Source organism: Typopeltis vanoorti, chromosome 5 (genome assembly GCF_054136105.1).
Source record: "Typopeltis vanoorti isolate ZY-2024b chromosome 5, IOZ_Tvanoo_1.0, whole genome shotgun sequence".
NCBI lineage: Eukaryota > Metazoa > Arthropoda > Arachnida > Uropygi > Thelyphonidae > Typopeltis > Typopeltis vanoorti.
In genome coordinates this window covers 163,272,643-163,297,135 of record NC_143553.1, presented here as the reverse complement: position 1 = coordinate 163,297,135, position 24,493 = coordinate 163,272,643, and the positions used below count along the sequence as shown (strand labels likewise).

At 36.1% G+C, this 24,493-nt stretch overlaps 1 protein-coding gene across 1 annotated transcript in view; it reads right to left on the bottom strand.

Moving 5' to 3' along the window:
* Positions 1 to 24,493, bottom strand: part of LOC150107016 (cell adhesion molecule Dscam1-like) — a 754,963-nt gene that overhangs the window by 278,256 nt on the left and 452,214 nt on the right. The window contains exon 20 of the mRNA XM_090393540.1: positions 17,903 to 18,149. Within this exon, the coding sequence (XP_090249666.1) occupies positions 17,903 to 18,149 (247 nt within the window). The remainder of the gene's footprint in view (positions 1 to 17,902; positions 18,150 to 24,493) is intronic.

Sequence of the window (24,493 nt, the reverse complement as noted above, 5' to 3'; positions counted from 1 at the left end):
GCACCTAAAACGGTCAATAAATTGGATTTTATTTACCACACATAGAAAGAGGCATTAGGTCCCTACCCAATAATATAGCCAACAAAATAAGATTAGAAACCAGTATTGTTCTGAACAATAAGAAAACCATACGTAACAATCTTACAAAAACGGAACTAGCAGCAATCAAGTCTTTGAAAGTTAATCAAGACATAATTATAACGAAATTGGATAAAGGCAATGCCACTATCGTCCTTGACAGGTCAACATCCATCCATCCATCAGATGAATCAACTAGTCTCCGATAACAGCACCTAGCAGCTGGTGAACTATAACCCAACAAACAGGATAAAGAATAAAACAGAGAAATTACTTAAGTCCGTGACTTCATGGCCATCAGACACTGTTAAAAAACTTATACCTCATTATGCCCACTCTCCCAGAATATATGGTGTCCTGAAAGTACACAACAAAATGTGCTGCTCTGACCTATTATAGAAGGAATAGACAGCCCTAATTACCACTTAGCCAAGAAATTAGCATCAACACTCAACGAGTTGGTAGGTCTTTCCCCCTCCTACATAAAGAACACACAACACTTTCTAAACAAAATTACAAACATAACACTCGACAAAGATGACTTATTAGTCAGTTTTGATGTTTCTGCCCTTTTCACAAATGTCCCAATCAGTGACACAATTCTTTTCCTACGGAACAAATTTCCACCCGACATTACGGCCCTCTTTGTCCACGTACTTCGTTCCGGTTACTTTGTGTGGCAAAATAAATTTTACCTACAAAAAAGAAGGTACGGCCATGGGCTCACCACTATCCACCCCAATCGCGAACTTCTATATGGAAACTTTTGAGCAAAGTTCTCTTGAATCCTCCACTCTAAAACCTACAGTTTTAGAGTGGAGGATCTGGATGACACACATTCGGCCTACTTAATATTTAGTATATAGCATACTTCAAGACTCTAGGCAACCTCCAGCTTGTATTGGAAACCATTCCATACCAACTGGTTGGAATTTATATGTATAATCATGGTGTTAAAATATATATACATAGACTTGTTGTTTCTCCCAATGTAATGTTACAACCAATAGATAATATTAATAATGGGACTCTAGCATTGATGTAGTAAGTTTTTTTTTTTTTTTTTCACCAGAGGTCAGGCCAATAATTGTTGTAATGGTTGGTCAGTAACTCTAACAAACCATGTATATTGTAGTGTAGCTTGTTTCTCTGTATATAGTATATATGCTCCAGAAGATGACCTTGATATAAAGGTTGAAATGTCGAATGTGGATTTTGGTTTATATTAAACTAAAGTTTTACTCAAACACGGTAGCTGTCTCCATAATTTTCTAAAATGTACTCAGATCACCGTGTAAGCCTAAAAGAAAGTATATTAATGAATTGACAACTTGTATATTAATGAATATCTTAATGATTTAAGAGTAGATATTCAGTTGTTTGTTGATGATACACAACTGGGAAAGACAATAGTTGATAAAGGTAATGTAGGTATCCTTCAAGATAATTTGAATAAATTGTCACTATGGGCAAAGGATAATGGCTGTCAATTTAATGTTGCAAAATGTAAGATTTTATCACTTCAGGATTAAAAGATTATATACTGTGTATGACATTGAGAGAATGGACTGGGGGGAAACTGAAGAGGCTAGGGAGTTGGGGGAGGGGGTAATGGTGGACAGAGAGTTGAAGTTCAGTGTGCATTTTGCAAAAGTCGGCAAACTAGCTCAAAGGATCACTTGGATGCTGAACAAGCAAAGTTAAGGAGGTTACTATCCCTCTTTATAAGACTATGATTCAGCACGTGCACATCTTGACTACTGTGCACAGATTTGGTCACCTGGGTTTAGTAGAGGATGTGGAAGTGGTTCTGAGGATTCAGAGATGAATGATGGAACTGGTGACACACTGTGGAATGCTCTCTAGGAGGATAGACTGAAGGTGTGTGTGGGTTATAAAGTTTAGTTAATAAGCAGAAAAGAGAAGATATGAAAGAAACTTACAAATTACTAAAGGGACTCCCCATAAGGTTGACACACAAAAAACTTTTTTTTTGAATATCAGACACAGAGAGAGGAGATATCCCTGGAGGTTATGTAGAAATGTGATTATTAAGGGAAGAAGGGGGGGGGGATAGAGTACATTTTTTGCTTGAGTAGTGTATGGATGGAATGGGTTGCTAGAAGTAGTAGCCCATTCCACCTGTAGTGTGGCTCTCCAGTAATGAATCTTCTGACTCTATGAAGATACCTGTATAATAATAATGAAACACATTAGTGGATCTTTCTTGCAGAAATCAGAGCAAGGAAACCAGATGATAGTGACAGCTTGCCAAAATATAGAGAATGTGGTGGCAATTTGTCTCTTTTATATCAATCCCACAAAAGGTCTCAAGACCTATGGAATAGCAGTGCAATGTATAGGCAAGTGAAGAGACAAAAAAGAAAGCAACCTGTTAATGTGTTTTTTGTAGAGTTGTGGTTTATGCATTGTGAAAAATGGCATGATTGAAGACTGTTCCAAAGGTCATATTTTTTTTTAATGTGGCTCCCATCCATGAAAGGTTTATTTGTAAACCTGTAGTACATTCATAATGTGAGTGGGTTAAGGATTTTTTATATATTTTTTTATAAAATTCTGTAATTTTGTATTTTTTATATATACAGGGTGTTCGGGATAAATTTGACATATTTATAATTAATTATATTTTTCTGTAAGTTACATGTATTAACACACACTTCTCTTCATTTAAAAGTTTGGACCCTTCTTCATTCATATACAAGATGTCAGAAAGGATGGATAGCTGGAACCCACCTGAATCATGGAAGAGAATAACTTGTATCATGATGATTCGTGCCCGCCATCAAAATAAGGATATTACGACTGCTGCCCAATGCTCCCTGAATACAGTAAAAACAATCAGGCATGAACTAGAGACTTGCAATGGTGACTACGAGGATGTAGCAAGAAGAAAGATCCCTAGCAGACGATCTGATTGCGTTCGTACAGCAGAATTCCTCGCAAATCTGCAGGAACAGGTGTTGAAGAACCCTGGCATTGGAATTCGGGCTTTGTTCGTGGAGTTGCTAACTGTAGTCAAGCCCTGGATAACAAGGGTAGCCAATGGTAGGCCGTATGTATGGCAGCAGGATTCGGCCCCTTGCCACACCTCTGGGAAAAGTCAAAAATGGTTGTCTGAAAATTTCTACGACTTCACCAGTCCAAATGTTTGGCCTCCAAACTCCCCAGACCTTAACCCCATGGATTATTTTGTATGGGGCGCAGTTGAAAAAGACACCAATCGCACTTCCAGTAATACAAAAGCCCAGTTAATGGATAAAATTAAAACAGTTTTTGCGGCCCTTCCCAGGGAGACTGTAGCATCAGCTTGTTCGAGGTTCCGAAGCAGAATTGAAGCTGTGATCGATGCTAATGGTGGTTATTTTGAGTAAATCTTGTTGATAGTATTGTAATTAACTCTGCCTGTAATGTTTTTTTGTCAATTCATTAAATTTAATAGATACAAAGAAGATTTTCTTTTTCCTTACGAAACTGTCAAATTTATCCCGAACACCCTGTATATTTCACCAGGTCTGTAAATCCTGCTCTAAAGACCAAACACGAAACTTTTCAAGCCACTTCAGGTCTCCAATAAGTGGGACACACTGGTCAATGAAATTCAGCTTTCATCTAAAGACAATCAAAAACACCCACTCTCATTAAATCTGCAGACTGTTGGTTGGAGAGAAGATACGAAAACCACTCAGCCCAGTTGGCTTTCGTATTTGCTCTCCAACCAGGCCAGCTATGAAATGAAACAAGGATGAGATGACTAGGCCAGCTATGAAATGAAGCAAGAGGATGAGAAACTGGTTCATTAAATTTAGCACTAAACCATATACAGATGCTCATCAACATATCAACAGCTGCCCATGTTTTTACAAGATTAAAGGAAAGTTGAACAATGATGTCCAGTTCAGTTTAGCAGCATCCATGGAAATACCTATAGAAAAAACAATGCAGAAGCAGAGCATCTATGGGAAACTCTGATCAGAGCATCTGTTTAGAGGGAGTTAGTGAGAGGAGTGTTCTGAGGGAAGTTTTTGATGTGCCATACCAATGTGAGAACCATATTCTAAGATTGGGTGCATTTCTGATTTGTGCATTAGTGTTCAGAGTTGAGCAGAAGAGAAGTATTGTTTAGAATGAAAAAAGAATACCAAGCTTTCTGGAAGCTGAAGAGGCTAAAGACTTGGTTTGTTTATGCTGGGCTGGCTATATATGTAACATAATATATACATCTAAATATTTTGTATAATATAAAAGATAGCGGGTGCAGCAACGGGTTTTCCCCTCTCATCTCTCATTGCAAATTTTTAAATGGAGAGTTTTTTTTAAAAAAATAAGGCCCTTCTCAAATCCCCATTGATATTTGATGATGTGTTCTCAGTTAAACATCATGGCATAGATGCATCACACATTTCTCTATCACTAGTGTTGGTATCCTAGAATTCTTTTTACCATGGAAATAGAAATTAACAATATTCAATCTTTCTAACATCTTTCCAACGATAACTTTTCTTTTACAGGAATACCAACTCGCTTTGGTACATATATTCCCTGACCAATCAACAATTCTCATCAGTGGGTCTGGTTCCCACTGATGAGACCTCAATAAAGTTCGAACCAGTCTGAGTAGTGCCCCTTCCCATAATGCATAGCATTATACATGTCTGTAAGGACATGTGCATTGCATTATGGATACTAAGGCAAGTGATGTGAAATCATAGCTTCTATAAACAAGTTGCCCAGTCCTGAAAATACTTCAGGTGCAAACTTTGTTCGCTTACACTTGGATAAAGGATTAAACCAAGAGTATAATTTCTTGGCATCTTTAACTTATAGATGGAGCAGAGATCGACTCTGAACGATAACAGTTTTAGATGATGCAAAGTCAAGCAGAATTATCAGGAGTAGTGCTGATGTTAATTTTCTACAGGAAGATTTCAATAAGCTTTTAGCTTGGACAAATGACTTGGGTTGCAGTTTTAATGTTAATAAATGCAAGATGTTACACTTTGGGATACAGAGATAAAGACTGCATATTGTGTTGGTGGAGCTGTATTTCAGGAAGTGGATGAGATTTGAGATTTTGGAGTGATGGTTGACAGTGGAGTGAAGTTCCAAGATCACATCCCACATGTTGTAAAGACTGTACATTTTATTGCTACTATGATAAAAAGTACATTGACATGTATAGATAAGGAGGTAGTGGTGCATTTATATAAGGCATTGGTCAGACCACATGTGGACCTGTGCTCAAATTTGGTCACCTAGTTTTCATTGTGATGTGAAAATACTAGAGAGGGTCCAAAGGCGAATAAGCAAAGTGATATCAGAACTCTGGTGTGATGGGTTATGAAGAGTGTTTGAGAGAATGTGGATTACAGAGGTTAGTGGATAGGAAGAAAATGGAGGAGATATGATAGAGACCTTCAAGTTAGTTAAGGGATTCTATCAGATTAATACAGAAGAAATCATAAAAAGAGTGGATGTTAAGAACAAGGGGCCATCCCTGGAAGCTGTACAAGGGGTGTTCAAAAAAAAAGACCAAACGTTTCGCACACAGAGTGTGCTGCAACTGCTGCTGAGCATACCAAGCAGCAGGTTTTGACAACAAACTGCCATTTCCCCCGTTCTGCTATGAGTATTAGTCGTTGAGTTACATTCGTTGAAGTGAGCATGTGCACAAGCTGTTCATTGGATTAGTGAGAAAGTGACAATGAAAGAGCTTGAAGAACAATGTGTATGTGTGAAATTTTGCTGCAAACTTGGTAAAATGTTTACAGAGACATTTCAATTGCTTAACCAAGCATATGGGGAACACTGTACGAGCTGAACGCAGTGGTACAAGTGGTTTAAGAGTCCTAAAAAGGGCAGAACATCGGTTGGTGAAGATCCCAGGTCTGGATGACCTCCAACATCAAAAGCTGATGATCATGTCGAGAGATTTTGTGCTGTGATTCGTGGAAATTGTCATTTAACTGTCCAAGAAGTTGCTGAGTTAAGAACATCATAACAGGAGATGAGATGTGGGTTTATGGTTATGATGTTGAAACCAGGATGCAATCGTCAGTGGGTGGGGAAAGGGTCTCCTCGACCAAAAAAGGCACAGATGAGGCGGTCAAAGATCAAGGTGATGTTGGTTGTGTTTTTTGATTGAAAGGCATTGTCCATTATGAATTTGTACCAGGAAGTTTTATCACATTTGAAGGATGCTGTGCACAGAAAGAGGCTTGAATTGTGGGAAAACCAAACTTGGATGTTGCACCACGACAATGCACCGGCTCACGCATTGCTCCTCATCTGCAGTTATATGGCAAAACATCAGAAATCCGTTGTGTCCCAAAAACCCTATTTTCCAGACTTAGCCCCACCAGACTTTTACCTGTTTCCCAAACTTAAAACCACTTGGAAAGGATGTCATTTCCAAACCATAGAGGAGATTTAGGAAAATGCAATAAGAAAACTGCATGCCATTGCAGAAACTGCATTCCAGGAAGCATTCCAACAATTGAAGAAACATTGGGAACGGTATTGCAAATACAGTGGACTACTATGAAGGGGGGGGGGGGGCTGTGAATAAAATGTTGTAAAATGAGCAATAAAGTTTTTACAAGACTTCGGTCTTTTTTTGAACACACCTTGTATAGTTGTAGTTGTATGTTGAATCATTGTGTAGCGCTTATCCAACTCAGCTGTCACTCCATTATAAAAAAGTTAGTCAATTACTAAGGCATGACCAACCCTTTACAAAGCCAGGTTGCCCCTCACAGAGTATCATATTCCTATCCACCCATTCTTTAATTCTCTTTCTGACCAATTTTTTCAGCAATTTTACCACCACTCATGAAATACTGATTGATCTATAATTTGCTATATAAGATATATATGAGGAATTAAGTATGCTTGATATTAACAGAGTAGTAATACTTTACAATATATCACTACTTGTTTGAAAGGAATGCTCTAGGACAGTGATGAGCAACCTTTGTTCTTCAGTGGGCCACAATTGACAACCTAATATTCCATACAGGCCGCAACGAATACAATATTAAATATTTTAATATATTAATCAAAAAATTTTAATTTATGGGGTGGAATTTGTTATTTTTGCCATAGATTTGCAATGAAAAGTTTTTAATTTGATTTACTTTTTATTAGTAATACTTTCAATATATACACAGGTACACATACATAATTTTTTTAATCAAAAGAAATCAAATAGCTGCTGAAATGTAATTAAAGAGATATTTGACTCTATTTCTCATCAACAAGCTTTTCAATATTGGGAGGTATGTTTGAAATTGCAACTCTAATACAATTTTTTAGTCATTCGTCATCATGGCAATTTCGATGATCATTTTTTACAATTATCAAAAAGAGTTGTTCACACAGATAAGTACTATCGAATAAGCTCATTATTTGCCTGGAATGGGTACAAAGCAATGGAAATTTATCAGTTAGAAAGTAACTTATAAAAGTCAATAAGACTAACATTTTGAAACTTATTTCTTAGTTCAGTGTTGCTTTGCAAATCAATTATTTCCATTTGAAATTCTTTGGGAACCCTTTCAAAATTATATTAAAGGGTGATGAGGAAATATCAAAATTAGTTTTATTTTCATGTAAGTTTTTGAACCGTGAACTGAATTCTTATTGCAGCCTCTGTATTTCCTCTGCATATTTTTTTTCGTTTCGGGTGTATTTTCTTTTCTCAAGATTGGAAACTAAGCCATATTATTAGATTCCAGTTGCCGATTCCAAATTTTTAGTTTATTTTCAAAGGCTTTTATGCCTATTGATGTTATATTTCTCAAGAACAGATATCTTTTCACAATATATCAAGCAAACAGCATTGTCTTTTATACAAGTAAAATAGTCACATGTCCATCTTTTGTTAAACTGACGATTTTCATTCTCAACTTTGTGTTTTCTAGATTTTGAACTCATTGATTAAACACAGGATTCTGTTTGTAAAAAAAAATTTTAAAAATTATAAAGACGCAATTTTTTAAAAGACAAAATTATATTACCATTATAAATTTATATTGTGATTAGGTTGTGAAAGAACTTGTATCAATAGGTTTATTCAAGCATAATGCAACTACTTTCATATATCGTTAATGTATGACTGCTCATACATGACTGAAAATGCAAAGGCAAATCTAACAAACGTGGGAACTATTGTTGTCAGCAAATATTTTTCACGTGACCTCTTAATGCATTCATCATATTGATAACACGTTGTGCCTTTTGCTAAAATTTTTTGACTTCAGCTAAATGAAGTGCAACGTTTCGGCAGGCTGTGGGCTGCTCATCACTGTTCTAGGGAATTGATGACATCCTTGGAACACCTATTTAACATGGGTCTTGCAATAGGGCAAATCCCAAAGAAGTAGAAAGCAAGAAAAATTGTTCTGCTTTACAAAGGTCAGGGAAGGATAACACTGAGGCTACAAATTATAGACTAATCAGTGTGTCTGAGGATGTTAAGATGTTAGAAAGGTTGGTGAGGTCAGAGAGGTGGTTGATCAGAACTGGGTGGATAATAGCAGTATTCTCTATGATGCTGCAAAGTTAAAGGTCAGCAAGGGTTTGTTAAGGGAGGTCATGTTTTAGCAATCTGCTTATGTACTACAAGAAAGTGACAAATTCACTAGATAAGGTAGATGCAAATAAAGTAGTATAGTTTGATTTTCAAAGGCCTTTAGTAGATTGCTACACGACAAACTGTTAACCAAATTGAAGTGGATGAGACTGAATAAGAGACTAGTGAGTTGGGTAGGTAACTGTTTGCTAGACAGGAATCAATGGTGGTGGTGTATGTAGGGAATCCTAAAAGAGGAGGGGATAACTAGCAGAGTGATGCAGAAGTCTGTCTTGGGACTATTATTGTTTAATGTTTCTTAAAATAATCAATTTGATGTTAATGATAATAGGACAAGCTAATCTGTAGACATGTATTTGTTTGTTTGATGGTGCAAAGTTGAGAAAAACTATGATTAGCAGAGTATATGTAGCTTTGCAGGAGGATCTCAATAGACTATGCAAGTGAGTGGAGTTATAAGTTTAATATTACAAAGTGCAAGGCCTTGAAATTTGATAGGCAAGGTTATAATGGAGAGTATACAATTAATGAAGAAAGTGTGAAGGAGGTAGAAGAGATGGGAGATCTCTGAGTGATTGTCGACAGAGTGTCTGTAGACCACACTTAACATGGGTGACACTGTTAAAATTGTAAGTGCACACAATACATTATGGCAATGATGAGGATCACCATGACATGTAGAAGTAAAGATTATGGTTCCCTTGTATGATATAAGGCCTTGATTGGGCTGCATATGGACTACTGTGAACAGATTTGACCAACTTTTTTTTTTTTTCAAGGGGATGAGGATGTATTGGAGATGGTACACAGAATGTTCCCGAGGTCAATTTCAGCCCTATGGAATATGAGGAAAGATTGAGAGAAGTTGCAGAACATTGTGAATAGAAGAAGGAGAGAGAAACATATAAGTTCGTGAGGGGTTGTTACAAGATTAATATGGGGTTTTTTTTCATAGGGTATATCGAGAGAGAGAGAGAGAGAGACCATTTCTGGAAGCTATATAAGAAGGTTGTGAGCAAGGGAGTGAGGAGAAAGTTTTTTGCACAGAGAGTGGTAGGCAAGTGAAATGCCTGAAATTGTGGTGAACGCAGAAACTATGAATGGGTGTAAGGCAGAGTTTGATGATGTTTTTTTTTGCAGGAGAGAGTATGGACCTCACGCCATGAGTACCTTGACTGCATGGAGGTCTGATGTTGATAATAATAACAAATATGGTTGCATTAAACTGCCTCTCATCTGGGAAATTTTAATCTGAGGCAATCAGCCTAACAGCAGAGAACACTCAGTTATGACAAGAGGTGATGTGATTTAGGATTGTAAGACTCATTGTATTTATCCTGATCATTCTCATCTACTGATGTAATGCCTATGTGTATATACTGATTCTAGTGTATTATTCACTAAAAATTAAAGATACCAAGAATATTTTATTGGTTTAATCCTTTATCCAAGTGTAAACAAACAAAGTTTGTGCCTGAAGTATCTTCAGGAATGGGGTAACTCATGGTAAAGGTGGTATGACTTCACATCACTTGCCACCACCTTTGCCATGATTTTTCCCAGTCCTGAAGATACTGCAGGCGCAAACTTTGTTTGGTTACACTTCGATAAAGGATTAAACCAAGTATATAATTTCTTGGTATCTTTAATTTATAGTATAACCAAGTGAAAAACTTTCAACTAACTATCTCTAATCCAGAGTATTATGATAATAATCTTAATTTAATTTAATTATAATTAAATAATAATAATAATAATAATAATAATAAACTATAGGGTTGGAGGTAGTTATAGACCAGGTAATGTGGATGGTGGTGAAAATGAAATGTATAATCAAATTAGCCAAGCAAATAAGAAAAGGGTCATAATTATGGGTGATCATCCACCAATTGGTAAGAGTGACCATGAGGTGATTACCTGGGTGGTTGCCAGCAGTGTCAGGACCTCTGTGAAAAAAGGGTATATGTGGGACTGCAAGGGGGGGGGGGGGTAATTATGAAGAGCTCAGGAGACAGCTTGCAGGTGTAGCATGGAATGAGGAGTTAGCTGGAAAAGAGATTAATGCAGCTTGGGGGATTTTCAAAAACTATCTAATAGATGCAATGTCTAAATGTATTCCAAGGGAGAGAAGGTCAAATAAGGTAGGTGTGAGAAGGATGAATACAGAGATAATGCATGCAATACAGAGAAAAAGAGCATTGAGGAGGCAGCATAAGAGAAGTGGAAATAACCAGTTCCATGAGGTCTACAAAGACCAGGCAAGGAGGGTGACTTGGTTGGTGAGGGTAGCTAAAGAGAGGTATGAATAGCAGTTAGCTAATGAAGCCAAAAAGAATCCTAAGGAGTTCTTTCGATATGTAGCCAGCAAAAGAAAGAATGATTATGGAAGGATGACATTGATTGAAGAAAATGGTATAAAGACAGCTGTTGTGGAATGCGTGGTGGAGATATTTAATGAGCAGTTAATAAAAGTCTTTCAATCTTGTGAATGTGACTTCATGGAGAGATTGAGAGCAGTTGATGATGGGGAGGAGAGACTGACTGTAAGTGAGCAAAGGTGTATGAGGAGTTGAGTAAACTAGATGTTAATAAGGCTGTGGGACTTGATAATATATTACCACGTATTCTAAAGGAATGTGCCAGGGAGTTGACATCTGCTTTGACATATTTTTTTAATATGAGTCTTGCACTCGGTCAAGTTTCTAAGAAGTGGAAGGAGGGCAAGATGGTGCCACTTAATAAAGGAGGTGATCGAACTCAAGCATCAAGCTATAGGCCTATCTGAGTGTCAGGTGTTGCGGTTAAGTTGTTGAAGAAGCTTGTGAGAACTAAGATCCAGAGATGGGTTGACAACAATGGTATTATCTTTGATGGATAGCATGGATTTGCTAAAGGGAGGTCATGTTTCAGTAATCTACTTACTTATTACAATAAAGTGACTGCTTCCTTGGACAGAGGAGAAGGATACACAGTAATTTGCTTGGATTTTGCAAAGGCTTTTGATAGAGTACCTCATGATAAGTTGACAGTCAAACTAGAGCAGATGGGGTTGGATATTAGATTAGTGCCCTGGATTGGAGACTGACTATCTGATAGGTATAAACAAGTTGTGTATGGGAGAGCGATATCCAGGAAAAGGAAAGTCACTAGTGGAGTGCCTCAGGGGTCAGTTTTGGGGCCATTACTGTTTAATTTGTATAACAATAATATTGGTGAAGATTTGGATGGAGATATTCAGTTGTTTGTAGATGATGCAAAGTTGGGACGAACCATTAAGAGTAGTGAAGATGTTGTGGCCTTACAAGAAGACTTGAATAAATTGAGTGATTGGGCATGGAAATGGGAATATGAGTTAAATGTTGTAAAATATAAGGTTTTAAAATTTGGAAAACAAAGATGGGACGCAGAATTTATGCTTTTTGAGGATATATTGTTGGAGGTGGAGGAAATAAGAGATCTTGGGGTGATAGTGGATAAGGATCTAAAATTTAGGGGACACATCACCAAAATTGTGAAGACAACACAAAGACTTCTGGGAATGATGCGGAGGACACTGTCCTCTGTAGAAGTAGGGAGATTCTTGTTCCGTTGTATAAGGCTTTGATTAGGCCACACATGGATTATTGTGCCCAGATTTGGTCACCTGGTTTTCAGAAGGATGAAGAGATGTTGGAAAGGGTCCAAAGGCGACTGACTAAGGTAGTTTCTGACCTCGAATATCGAGTATGAGGCAAGATTGAGAAGATGTAATTTGCAGAGTTTGGTGGACAGGAGGAAGAGGGGAGATATGATAGAGACCTACAAGTTGGTAAGGGGTTGTTATAGGATCAATGCTGGAGAAGTCCTACAGAAAATAGTGGGAGATCGGGGAAGAACCAGAGGTCATCCCTGGAAACTGTATAAAGAGGGTGTGAGTAGGGGAGTGAGAAGCAGGTTTTTTTCATGCAGAGTTGTAAATGATTGGAATGTCTTGCCTGAGAGTGTGGTGTCTGCAAGGAGTTTGAGTGTGTTTAAGACACAGTATGATGAGCTGTGTGTGTGATAAAAGGACCTCCCAGATGAGTCTTTGACTCCATGAAGTCTTGGGGTAATAATAATAATAATAATAATAATAATAAGGTGAGACACCTTTTGGCAACTAGTATATAGAAATATGGCTTCTGCATTACTTCAACCTTGGTATCACCTCCTCTCTGGGCCTGGCATGAGACCTCAATAAAGGTTGAAACCGGTCTGGGTAGTGACCCCTCCCATAATGCATAGCATTATACATGTCTGCAAGGAGATGTGCTTTGAATTATGGGATACTAAGGCAAGTGATGTGAAGTCATATCACCTTTGCCACAAGTTGCCCCAGTCCTGAAGATACTTCAGATGTGCAAACTTTGTTTGCTTACACTTGGATAAAGGATTAAACCAAGTATATAATTTCTTGGAATCTTTAATTTATAGTATAACCAAGTGAAAAATTTTCAACTGTATTATTCCCTGATGATGTCAAATTAACTTGGAAGGATACTGGAAATAATAAGTAAATTTATTTAGTTATTATATCATCTATATTGTTAATTTCATTAAACAACATTATGAGTAATAATCAACATATAAACTTGAATACTAGGAGAAGAAAACTGCATGTTTTAAGTCACGGCACAATCCTACTGTGTTCAAGTAAACAGAAAGAATTTTAAACATGTGGACACATTACAGATCCACAGGGTTGATAATATTTATTATTACAAACTAAATTGAGCATTACCTGGGGGAGACCTCACTCCTACCAGGTGCGTCCCTCGGGTGGCAGATGAGGGAAACCCCAACGGGTTGCTCCGAATAAAGAATAAGGAGTTGTGGAACAAAGGATGCAGCAGAGGAGTGGCAAGCTGGCTGCATTATTCTGCATTGAACCCTATGAATCAGGAGTCTCCAGTGTGTCAAGAGAATGTTACTGCATCTGAGGAAACTGACGCGACTGATCCTAGATCACAGGGAGCAGTCGAGAAGTTTAGTATTTGGTCAGCCAATAGAGTTTTGCATCTCTTAACCTTAAATATAAGGACACTGTTAAAACCTGGGAAAATAAATTTGATGGAAAAAGAACTTGCTAGGATTAAATGGGACATTGTAGGTTTGGCTGAAACCCATTGGACAGGAGAAGGAGTTATAAATCTAAATTCAGGAAAACTATTCTACTTGGGCAGAGAGGACAATATACATAGAGAAGGAGTCACCATTTTAGTGAATAACAGTCTACAAAATGCAGTCATGGCCATAGAGCCACATGGCCCAAGAATGATCACTATCAGATTAAAAGGTAAAGAAAAAAATGTTCACTTTACAATAATTCAAATCCACGCACCCAGCCAGTCACATGAAGATGAAGAAATCGATACCTTTTATGATAAGTTGCAAGATCTAATAGACAAGACCAATAAGAAAGATATATTAATAGTGATGGGAGATTTTAATGTCAAAATTGGGAAGTTCACCCAAGGCATGGAGGATGTGATGGGCAGGTTCGGAGTTGATAACAGAAATGAAATAGGTGAAAGAATATTAGAATTGTGTAAAGCAAATAATCTATTAATCTGTAATACCCTTCTTTTCGATAGACCTTCCCACAAATACACATGGACCTCACCAGATGGTACAACAAAGAACTGTATTGATTACATTCTAATCAAACACAATTGGAAATCATCAGTGCAAAATGTTAGAACTTTAAAAACTCCAGACTTCGACACTGACCACGAACTGCTAGCAGCAAAAATTAAACTAAAATTCAAGTATCGTAAATCATGAGTTCCTATCAACAAAGTGGACCTGTCAAAACTGAAAGAGAAATCTATGCAAGATAACTATCAGACACTAATAGGAAATGAGTTTAGAAGATTATCCTATGACAATATAGAAAATACATGGAATCGAGGTAAAAAATTGTTACAAGTACTGCAAGAAACATACTTGGTACAATATCAAGACCAAATCATGAATGGATAACCCCTGGAATTCTAAATACTTTAGAAGAAAAAAGAGCAATAAAGCATATATTAAATATAAAAAATACAGAAGAAAATAAACAACATTATAAGAATCTTAAAAACAAAACTGATAAAATGTGCATATCTGTCAAAAATAACTGGTTGGAGGAAAAAGCCAAACTGTGTGAAGAAGCTAATAAAAGAAATGATAATAAAACGGTATACAAAATTATCAAAGAATTAACTAAGTTCTATAAAGATAAACCATTAACAATGAAAGATAAAAGCAATCTAGAAACTGGGTCAATACAAAATATTAAAATAATTTGGAAGGACTACTATCAAACATTATTTCAAAAAGAACAGGAGGAGGAAAGTATGAAAAAGTATAACAGAAAAGATGATATATGAAAAGACACCACCCATAACTAACCTCAGCAGAAATTATAAATGCAATAAACCAAATGAAACTTTCAAACAAAAATTACAGGTAAAGATGAAATATCTATAGAATTAGAAATATGGTGGCAAAGAAGCCATTAATTTCTTAATGAATTTATTTAATCAAATTCTTTATACTGGAGTAATTCCAATTGACTGGAAAACAGGAATTATTATACCAATTCACAAAAAAGGAGATAAAAGAATATGTGAAAATTATAGACCCATAACACTCTTAAGTCATAGTTATAAACTATTCATTCGAATTATACAAAAGAGAACACAGGTGCTTACAGAAAAAATTATAGAGGATTCAGGCCACATAGATCCACTATAGACCATATCTTCACCATTAATAATATAGCAGAAAAATATTGGGAATACAACCTGCCCATATACTATTGTTTTATAGATTTTAAGGAAGCCTTTGATTCAGTTAATAGGAAAAAATTGATCACTATCCTAAAACAACGTAAAAATGGATTCTGATATTTTAACATTTATTACAAATTATTATGGAGACACCAAAGCTTTTGTTAAAACAAACAACATTAAAACCGAGAATTTCAGAGTCGAGAAAGGTGTATAACGCAGGGATGCCCTCTCTCTGACCTCAACTCTTTATCATCTTCCTAGAAGAAGTCTGTAAAACCATAGCTGATGAACCAGGTGTAAAAATCAATGGTACCAACATTAATCACATAAAATACGCAGATGATATCATTATTTTAGCAGATTCTAAATCACAGCTAGAAAAAACTATTAATATTTTAAATGACTCTTGTAAAACTTATGGTATGAAAATAAATCTTCATAAAACAAAAATAATGAAGATAGGTAGAGAAAAAGAAAATATTTCTATAAATCTCGAAAATCACCTGCTGGAACAAGTTAATAAATATGTTTATCTTGGCAGTCTTATATCTACTAACCTCAACAATATGGAAACAGTAAAACACAGGCTAAACCTAGGTTGGACCAACATGAATAAACTAAACAAAATATGGAAAAATAAAAAAAACCAATGAGTCTAAAATTAAAATTATATAAAATAATTATTATCCCAACGGCTACTTATGCTTCAGAAGCCTGGAGATTAATTCAACAACCAATCAAGAAACTTCAAGCATTTGAAATGAAATGCCTCAGAAAAATTAATAAAACCCACTGGATACAACACAAGACTAATGATCAAGTCAGAACAGATTTAAACTTCCCAGATAATATAATAGACACAATCATTAAGCATCAACTGAGATGGTTTGGTCATATTCAGAGAATGGCCCTTCATAGACTCCCATATTTAGCTCTGAATGGATATAGGAAGAAAAAGACCTACAGGCAGACCAAGAAGTACTTGGATAAAGTTGCTGAAAGAACATTCGCATCTACCCAGCTATAGAGTCATGATTGAGATGGCTAGAGATCGCGATAAGTGGAGAACCTTTCTTCTTAGTGGACTCAACCTGTTACCAATCGGATAAGATGAGAATAAGAAATTGAGCATTTAGAGAAACAAAACAAAACAAAAAAAAAAGGGGGGGGATATAAAGGCAACAACTGCACAACATAGTTATTATTGTTATTACACAACATCTTCAGATAATCCAAATAGGCATTCACTAGCCAAGTATTCACACAATACTTATCGTAGATTATTAAGAGAAGAATTATGAGATTTTTTAATTCAAGCTGAGTTAACCTGTCTCATACAGGGGTAAGCAGAGTTCCCTTTGGGTTTTGCTGCTAGAAATCCCAATTTAACTTGAAGAAAAACCCAGAAACTTGGATCTTTTCTTCCAAAACAGAAAATAAGAAAGAAAACTTAGAGAGAAAAACTGTGGGGATTACCACAGTGAGTCTCTAGACTCCATGGAGATACTGTAAATAATAATAATAATCATAATAAATGATAATAAATAACAGAATGAATGAATGAATAACAGAATAAATAACTTCTTGAACTCATTTATTCTGGTAGACAGGCTTATATGTTGGTTACTCATAACTATTATTTTTCAGGTAAGTATATAACAAAGTATTGATTGAAGTTTTTATAATTAATAATTTAGTATATGTTGTTATTTCCTGAAAAATAATAGTTATATCTCATTTACTGACAAACAACTGTCCTTGGCAATGCAATCCACTCATCTGCAACCCTCTGGGCAAGGAATCCTGGTCTACAGACTCCCAGCTATCTGCACTCTTACTCAGCTTCCATGGGTGACCTCATGTTTTCTCCCTTCTTGGTCATGTGCTGAAAAAATTCTTCTGTATTAATATGCAGACAAATTGGCCATAGAACATTCTCAATTAAAAGACCTAACAATACTATAGTTACTAGTAGCTGATGGCCTAGTGTGTAAATGGTGGATTACACAGTGTATGATGGTAGATGATGTGTGGCAAGCTGTGGATGGATTATGTAGAGTATAGGTAGTGCTTTTCTGTGATGAGTCATCAACTATATGGAGACAACATATAGTAATACTACTACTAAATTACCAGTGTTAAAAAAAAAAAAAAAAGAAAGATTAGCAGATTGAAGGACTATTTTCCATAAGGTGGAAAATGTAGGCCCCCAAACACATTCTAGTTAGGATGATGTAATAATGTTTTGCATTTTATGTACTGATGATGCCTGTATATAGGTGAAAATTCTACTATGGAATATTTCATTTTACACAAGTCATCCATTTTTTAATCTGTGTATTATGTCCACTAACATTCCTGTTTTAAAGAAAATTTATAAATTGATAAACATAACTAAATAATCAGAGAGACTTACATGCCTCTAAGGTGGTGGTGAGCACTTCATCTGATCGTGGACCTGCTCCAGCATTGTTGTAAGCCTGTACAATAACACTGTATTTGGTGTTGCGCTTCAAGTTGGTCAGATAACTCATCTGGTGTTCATCATCTAAAGTTTCTAAAGTTTCCACATTTTTGTACTGATATGGATCTGAGTCTTCTGCTACTTTATAGCCAATATAATAACCCTGAATAACTCCATGTTGAACTTCCTTTCTAGGGGGCTGCATATTAAAACAAACTATTTGACTTCCTACAGCCATTAAATATTAAAATAAACCTTTTCATGCAAGAAAAGAAAATGTTTACAAATATTTTGGTTTAATTTCTGAGAGAAAATTTCTTACATTTAATTTGAAACAACTTTAATAATTAAAACAGTAAAGAATATTATTATTATTATTACCCAAGTCCCCATGGAGTCAAAGACTCATCTAGGAGGTCCTTTTATCATATACACACTCAAATTCTCTGCAGATACCACACTCTCAGGCAAGGCATTCCAATCATTCATAACTCTGCATGAAAAAATCGGCTTCTCACTCCCCTACTCACACTCTCTTTATACAGTTTCCAGGGATGACCTCTGGTTCTCCCCTGATCTCCCACTATTTTTTGTAGAACCTCTGATCCTATAACAGCCCCTTAATAACTTGTAGGTCTCTATCATATCTCCCCACTTACTCCTGTCCACAAGTTGCATCTTCTCAATCTTTCCTGATACTTCACATTCCAGAGGTTAGAAACTACTTTAGTCAGTCGCCTCTGGACCATTTCCAACACCTCTTCATCCTTCTGAAAACCAGGTGACCAAATCTGGGCACAATAGGTCATGTATGGCCTAATGAAAGCCTTATACAATGGAACGAGAATCTCCCTACTTCTACAAGTCAGTGTCCTCCACATCATTCCCAGAAGCCTTTGTGTTGTCTTCACAATTTTGGCTATGTGTCCCCTAAATTTCAGATCCTTATCCACTATCACCCCCAGATCTCTTATTTCCTCTGCCTCTGACAACATAGCCTCACCAAGCATAAATTCTGCATCCCATTTTTGTTTTCCAAATTTAAAACAACATTGAACTCACATCCCCATTCCCAATCACTCAATTTATTCAAGTCTTCTTGTAAGGCCTCAACATCTTCTGTACTCTTCATGGTTCGTCCCAACTTTGCATGATCTGCAAACAACTGAAGATCTCCATCCAAATCTTCACCTTCTTCTCTCTTCCATCATCTATGTGGATGATGATGAGGCCGAATGAACTCTTTCTACTTCTGTCTGTCCCAGGGGAGTCTGAACAATTCTGTCCAGTTTGGTGACGCTTGTTGTGATTTGGTTTTCAGGTTCTCTTTTATTTTGTCTATCCATCTAATTCTGGGCTGTCCTTTGGATCTTTTACCTTCTATCATTGTATTCAGGGCTTTAGATGGTAGCCTTTCTGTTCCCATTCTGGTCACATGGCCAAACCATTGCAGTCTTCTTTCTTGGATTTTGTCTATTATTGTTATTTCCTGTTTTAGTCATTTTCCTTATGTCTTTGTTTCTTAGTCGATCCAGCAGAGATACTCCAAGTAATCTTCTTAGCCAACCCATTTCAGTAACTAATAATTTTTTCTCTTCAGCTTTTTTGAGAATCCAGCATTTACTTCCATAGAGGAGTATTGGGAGTACGTTGCCAAATGAAAATTACTAAAAACAGCTAAATCTTAAAAAAAAAAAAAAAAAAAAGAGCTAAAAAGGAGTTAAAAATAAAAATTTGAAGCCAAAATTTTAAAAGTAGTAGCTGATACTTTTAAGTTACTTACTGTATTCAAGTTGAAGTGATATACTTGCATATAAGTTGCCAAATACATCTTCCATGTGGTCTTCTGCGTTTCACCCACGTTTTCACTTAGATTTTCAGCTTTATTATATGTGGCCATCGTTCCAATATTACTCAGTGTTGATGCTGGTAAATGATTGGCAATTCCATCTTGTTTCTTAATTTAGTTTTAACTACATTCATGGAACTAAAAAATTTCGTTCAATTTCCGCATTAGAATTTGGCAGTATTAATACATTTATTGCACACTGAACAATTTCTTTAAATGGATTCATTCCAGATGCATCTTTATATTCTCGTACTTCAGCCCAGAATAGCTCAGTGTTTTCTATATTTGTCCATTTATTTAAGTGGATAGTATTGTACTGGTATTCAGCAGCAGCAACATCTTTTTCTGTTTTCAGCATTATTTCTAAGATGGGAGCAGCAGGTTCTTTTATATGTTTTAGGATATTGTCAACAGAAAAGAAGACATCATTCTTAAAATATTCAAGTTTTCAGGCAACCTTTGCTTAAGCTGTTTGAAGAGACCAAGAAGAAACTGTCTTGCTCTACTTCTAAGATTTCGCTCATAATTTTGCGTTATTTTCTTTTGTATCATCAACTCTGAAATTTTTCTTTCTAATCTGTAACCAAGATTTGGACTGAGATCCAAACAGACATCAATCTCTGACTCTAGAGGGTCAACTGTGGATGATGGTAGCACTAACATATTAGCAATAGAGCGAATCAAACGAGAGAGGTCTTCAAACAATCTCATCTTATCCGCACTGTTAGATGCAAACATTTTGTTAACTTGCTAAACTTGAACTAGAACAGGATGCAAAAATAAAAGGTACAACTGATTCCTTTCATCTTTGTACATCTCCCACAAAATTTGAGCTTTATAACATTTCTCAGTCACACTCACGACTTCGAAGTGAGTTTTTAATTCCAACCACTGGCTGAGAATTCTATCTACTGCAGGTTCAAATTTTTGTTGATAGTTTGATACAGCTCTTTGTATGCTGCTTGTCTTGAAGAAGACTGTGAAAACCACTTATACGTTTTGGCAACTAAATATTCTAATTTTTTTGGGAGAGATTCTGCATAAGTGTGAGACATTGCCAGTTGTAATGAATGACATACACATCTAATTAAAATTAAGGAGGGAATATATGCCTTCAGTTGTTCATAAATGCCATTATTGCACCATCCATAATGATTGCAAACCAATCGATTGCAATAAAATTTTTAATATCCAGTTTCTTGACCAAGAGCTCTTTTTTCAGTGCAGCCACATTATCACTAGCGTCACACCTTTCTAGAACTATCATGCTCAGAAATGTATGCGTAATTTTGTTGAATTTCCTGCTATATTAAATGATGGCCATTCCTAAAACCTTATTCACTGTGATATCATTCAATTCGTCTATTAGAAAGCAGAAATTTTCATCTCCAATGTCTGCAATTACATCTTCTTAAAAATGCTCAGAATATTCTTTACAATTGTAGAGCACTTAGTTCAGTGCATTTTTACCTTTGGCATAATTTGACTGTCTGGGATGATATTTTTGCAAAGATCTACTAGATAATCGCAACTATTGAATGATGAATGACAACAAAGAAATAATGCTAACCTACCTTCAAAGTTCGCGGTCTCATGATACACTTTCACAAGCATATTTGTAATAGGAACAGCTTTATATGGAACTGCAGCAAGATGTTTCTTAGTTTTGCTATGCTTTACAAGCTGACAATATTTAGCAGCTATATCACATCTGCAAAACTTACAGTGGCCTTTTGTAGCATCACCAGGAACTTCACACAACCATTTACTAAACATTCCCATTTGCAACCACTCCCTCCTAAATTTTTGCTTGTAAGCTTTAGTTTTCTCTTTGCTCATTTTTGAAGAAGAGTATACAACTCTTTACTGCAACGAATTATGATCAGTCTTTGAAAACTTCCCACTTGTAATCATAACTACCAACCAGAACACTGTCAAAGACTAACTTGTAGCGGTGCTATCAACTTTAAAACGACAAAATGGCAGGCTGTTGGGCCACATGACTGACTGACATCATCATGCATTTGAAACGTGTACGATGCACGTACCAAACGTACAATACAATTCCTTATCAAATGCGAACATCATTCAACAGTTGCGATCTGGAAAACTTTTAAAACAATTTCTTTAACAGTAAGTTATAAAAACAACTAAAAAGAGCTGAAACTAGTTCTGAAGGAGCTAGATTTGGAGCTACGTGCTAGGTTAAAATTTTTGGAGCTAGGGAAGAAAAGAAAGAGCTAGATCTAGTTTCAAAAGAGCTAAACTGGCAACACTAATTGGGAGGACCACTGTTTCATCATGTCCGTGCGGTTAGCCTAGTGGCTTTGCGCTTCGCAACCATATGCCTGGGGAAGGAGTGTCCTAGGTTCGATTCCCGTCGGAGACGTGAGGAGCTGAAGGATCTTCCTCAGCCATAGCCAAGTTAGCCGGTCTTGGGCGCGGGCAGTAGGGTTTTTCCCGCCAGTTTATCTGGCGTTTTTCATCCCGCAAGCAGGCAAACCGGCCCCGTGAACACACACAGATACAGCCAAGAATACCTTGAGGCATAGGAGTGACCATTCTATCCTCGTATTTCGGTTACGAAATCCAAGCATGCTTGGAAGGTTGTGGGCCTTAAAGGCCTGTTAAAGCCAGTGGGATAGATAGACTGTTTCATCATAGATTCTTACTTTTGTTACTTGTTTGATGTCTGTTGACTTCCATATTTTATTAAGTCGTCCAAAAGTTTGGGATGCTTGACTGATTCGTCTGTTTATATCTTTTATAATTTCACCATTGTACTCAATAACTCCTCCAAGGTAGGTGAAGTTTTCTACCTACTTTAGATTCTTACTATCAATTTCAATTTTCAGATTGGTGCTTCTTTTTCCGATTTGCATAATTTTTGTTTTGTCTATATTTATGTTTAATCCAGATTTTATACACTCCTCCTTTATTTTATCAGAAATTCACTATAGATTTTCTTCTGTGCTTGCAAGTAATGCAGTGTCGTCTGCAAATTTTAAATTTGTCATATTTTTCCTATATATTTTGATTCTGGAGTCTTCATTGTTTAAGGTCTTATTGGTTGCTTCTTCCAGTGTAAGATTGAATAAGTCTGGTGATAGATTGCATCCCTGTCTTACTCCGCTCTCTGTGTGGAACCAGTTGGTTAAGGTGTCCTCCATTCGTACTGCACTTTCAGATTTCTCACACAGATTCTTTATTATTCTTATGGTTTTGTTGGGAATTCCAAATTCTTCCATAGTTTTCCATAGTTCTCTTTTATGGATTGAATCAAATGCCTGATGAAAGCCCATGAAATTTATGTAGCAACTTTGGTTGTACTCTAGTGTCTTTTCTATTAGATTGTCTAAAGGTGAATAGTTGATCAATTGTGCTTTGCCCTGGTCTGAAACTGGCTTGTTCTTCTCCTAGTGCCAATTCTATATATGGCTTAATTTGTTTTTGGAGTACTTTCGTAAAAACCTTACTTGGAATACTGAGGAGGCTAATGCCTCTGTAATTATTGCATTCTGTTTTATCTCCTTTTTTGTATATAGGAGTTATGACTGATTTGGTTCAATCAGTAGGCACTGCTTCGTTTTTGTAGATCCTTTCAAATAATGTTTTTAATAGTTCCAAAAGTTGTTTCTTTCCTGCTTTTAAGAATTCTGCATGTATTTGATGAATGCCAGGTGCTTTCCTAGTTTTGTGTTTTTCTATGATGTGTGCTATTATTTCTTTGTTTTTTATATAATCAGAATACTTCAGAGATTTATTATATAAATCTCTGAAGTATTCTTCCCATCAGGCCATTCTTTCTGTTTTACTTTCAATTAGTTGTCCCTCTTTGTTTTTGATCATTATAATTTTTGTTGTCTGTGTCTTACTAATTTGGTCTATTTGTTTATATAATCCGTGAAGGTTATTTTCTTTTGATAGCTTTTCTGCTATTTTGTATTCTTCTTCTAACCAGTTATTCTTGTCACTTTTAACTAGTTTTCTAATTTCTCTGGTTAATCTATTATATTCATTTCGGTTGTAATTCTGTTTTAGTTTCATGCTTTTCCTTTGATCGCTTAACCTTTTTACTTCATTCAAGATCCAATCCTTTTTACTTTCTCTTTCTGTGTAACCTATTGTTTTTTCTGTCGAATTTAATATTATTTCCTTTAATTTGCACCAATGTACATCGATGTTTATATTCTGTTTTGGTAGTTCCATCAGGTTTTTATCTAGTTCTAGTTGATATTTTCTTAGAATATTATAATCTTGTAGTTTTTTTACATTCAGTCTCCTTTTGACTCTAAAAGTGCTTCCAGATTTTAACTTTATTCTTAGGTTTGCAAATACTAGCTTATGGTCTGATCCACAATCTGCAGAGAAGGATACTTGATTTCCAACTTTGGTTTACAATAATATCATCATCATCAAATTCCTGCCATGTACCCTCAAGGGGTGTGCAGGATATGATAGTACTACATGAAAAAAACTACATCATTACTAACTTCCTATCTACAATTTTCCTCCAAATCAGTCTGTTACTTGTCAAGACTCCAACATTATCAGATCTTATATTTCTATCGCCTAAGGCACTTTGTACCATATCACTCAACCTATATCTTGGTCTTCCTTTGGGTCGTTTTGCTGCCAACCTGGTAGAGAGCACTTGCTTTGCTAATCTTTCCTTGCCCATTCTGTTTAAGTGA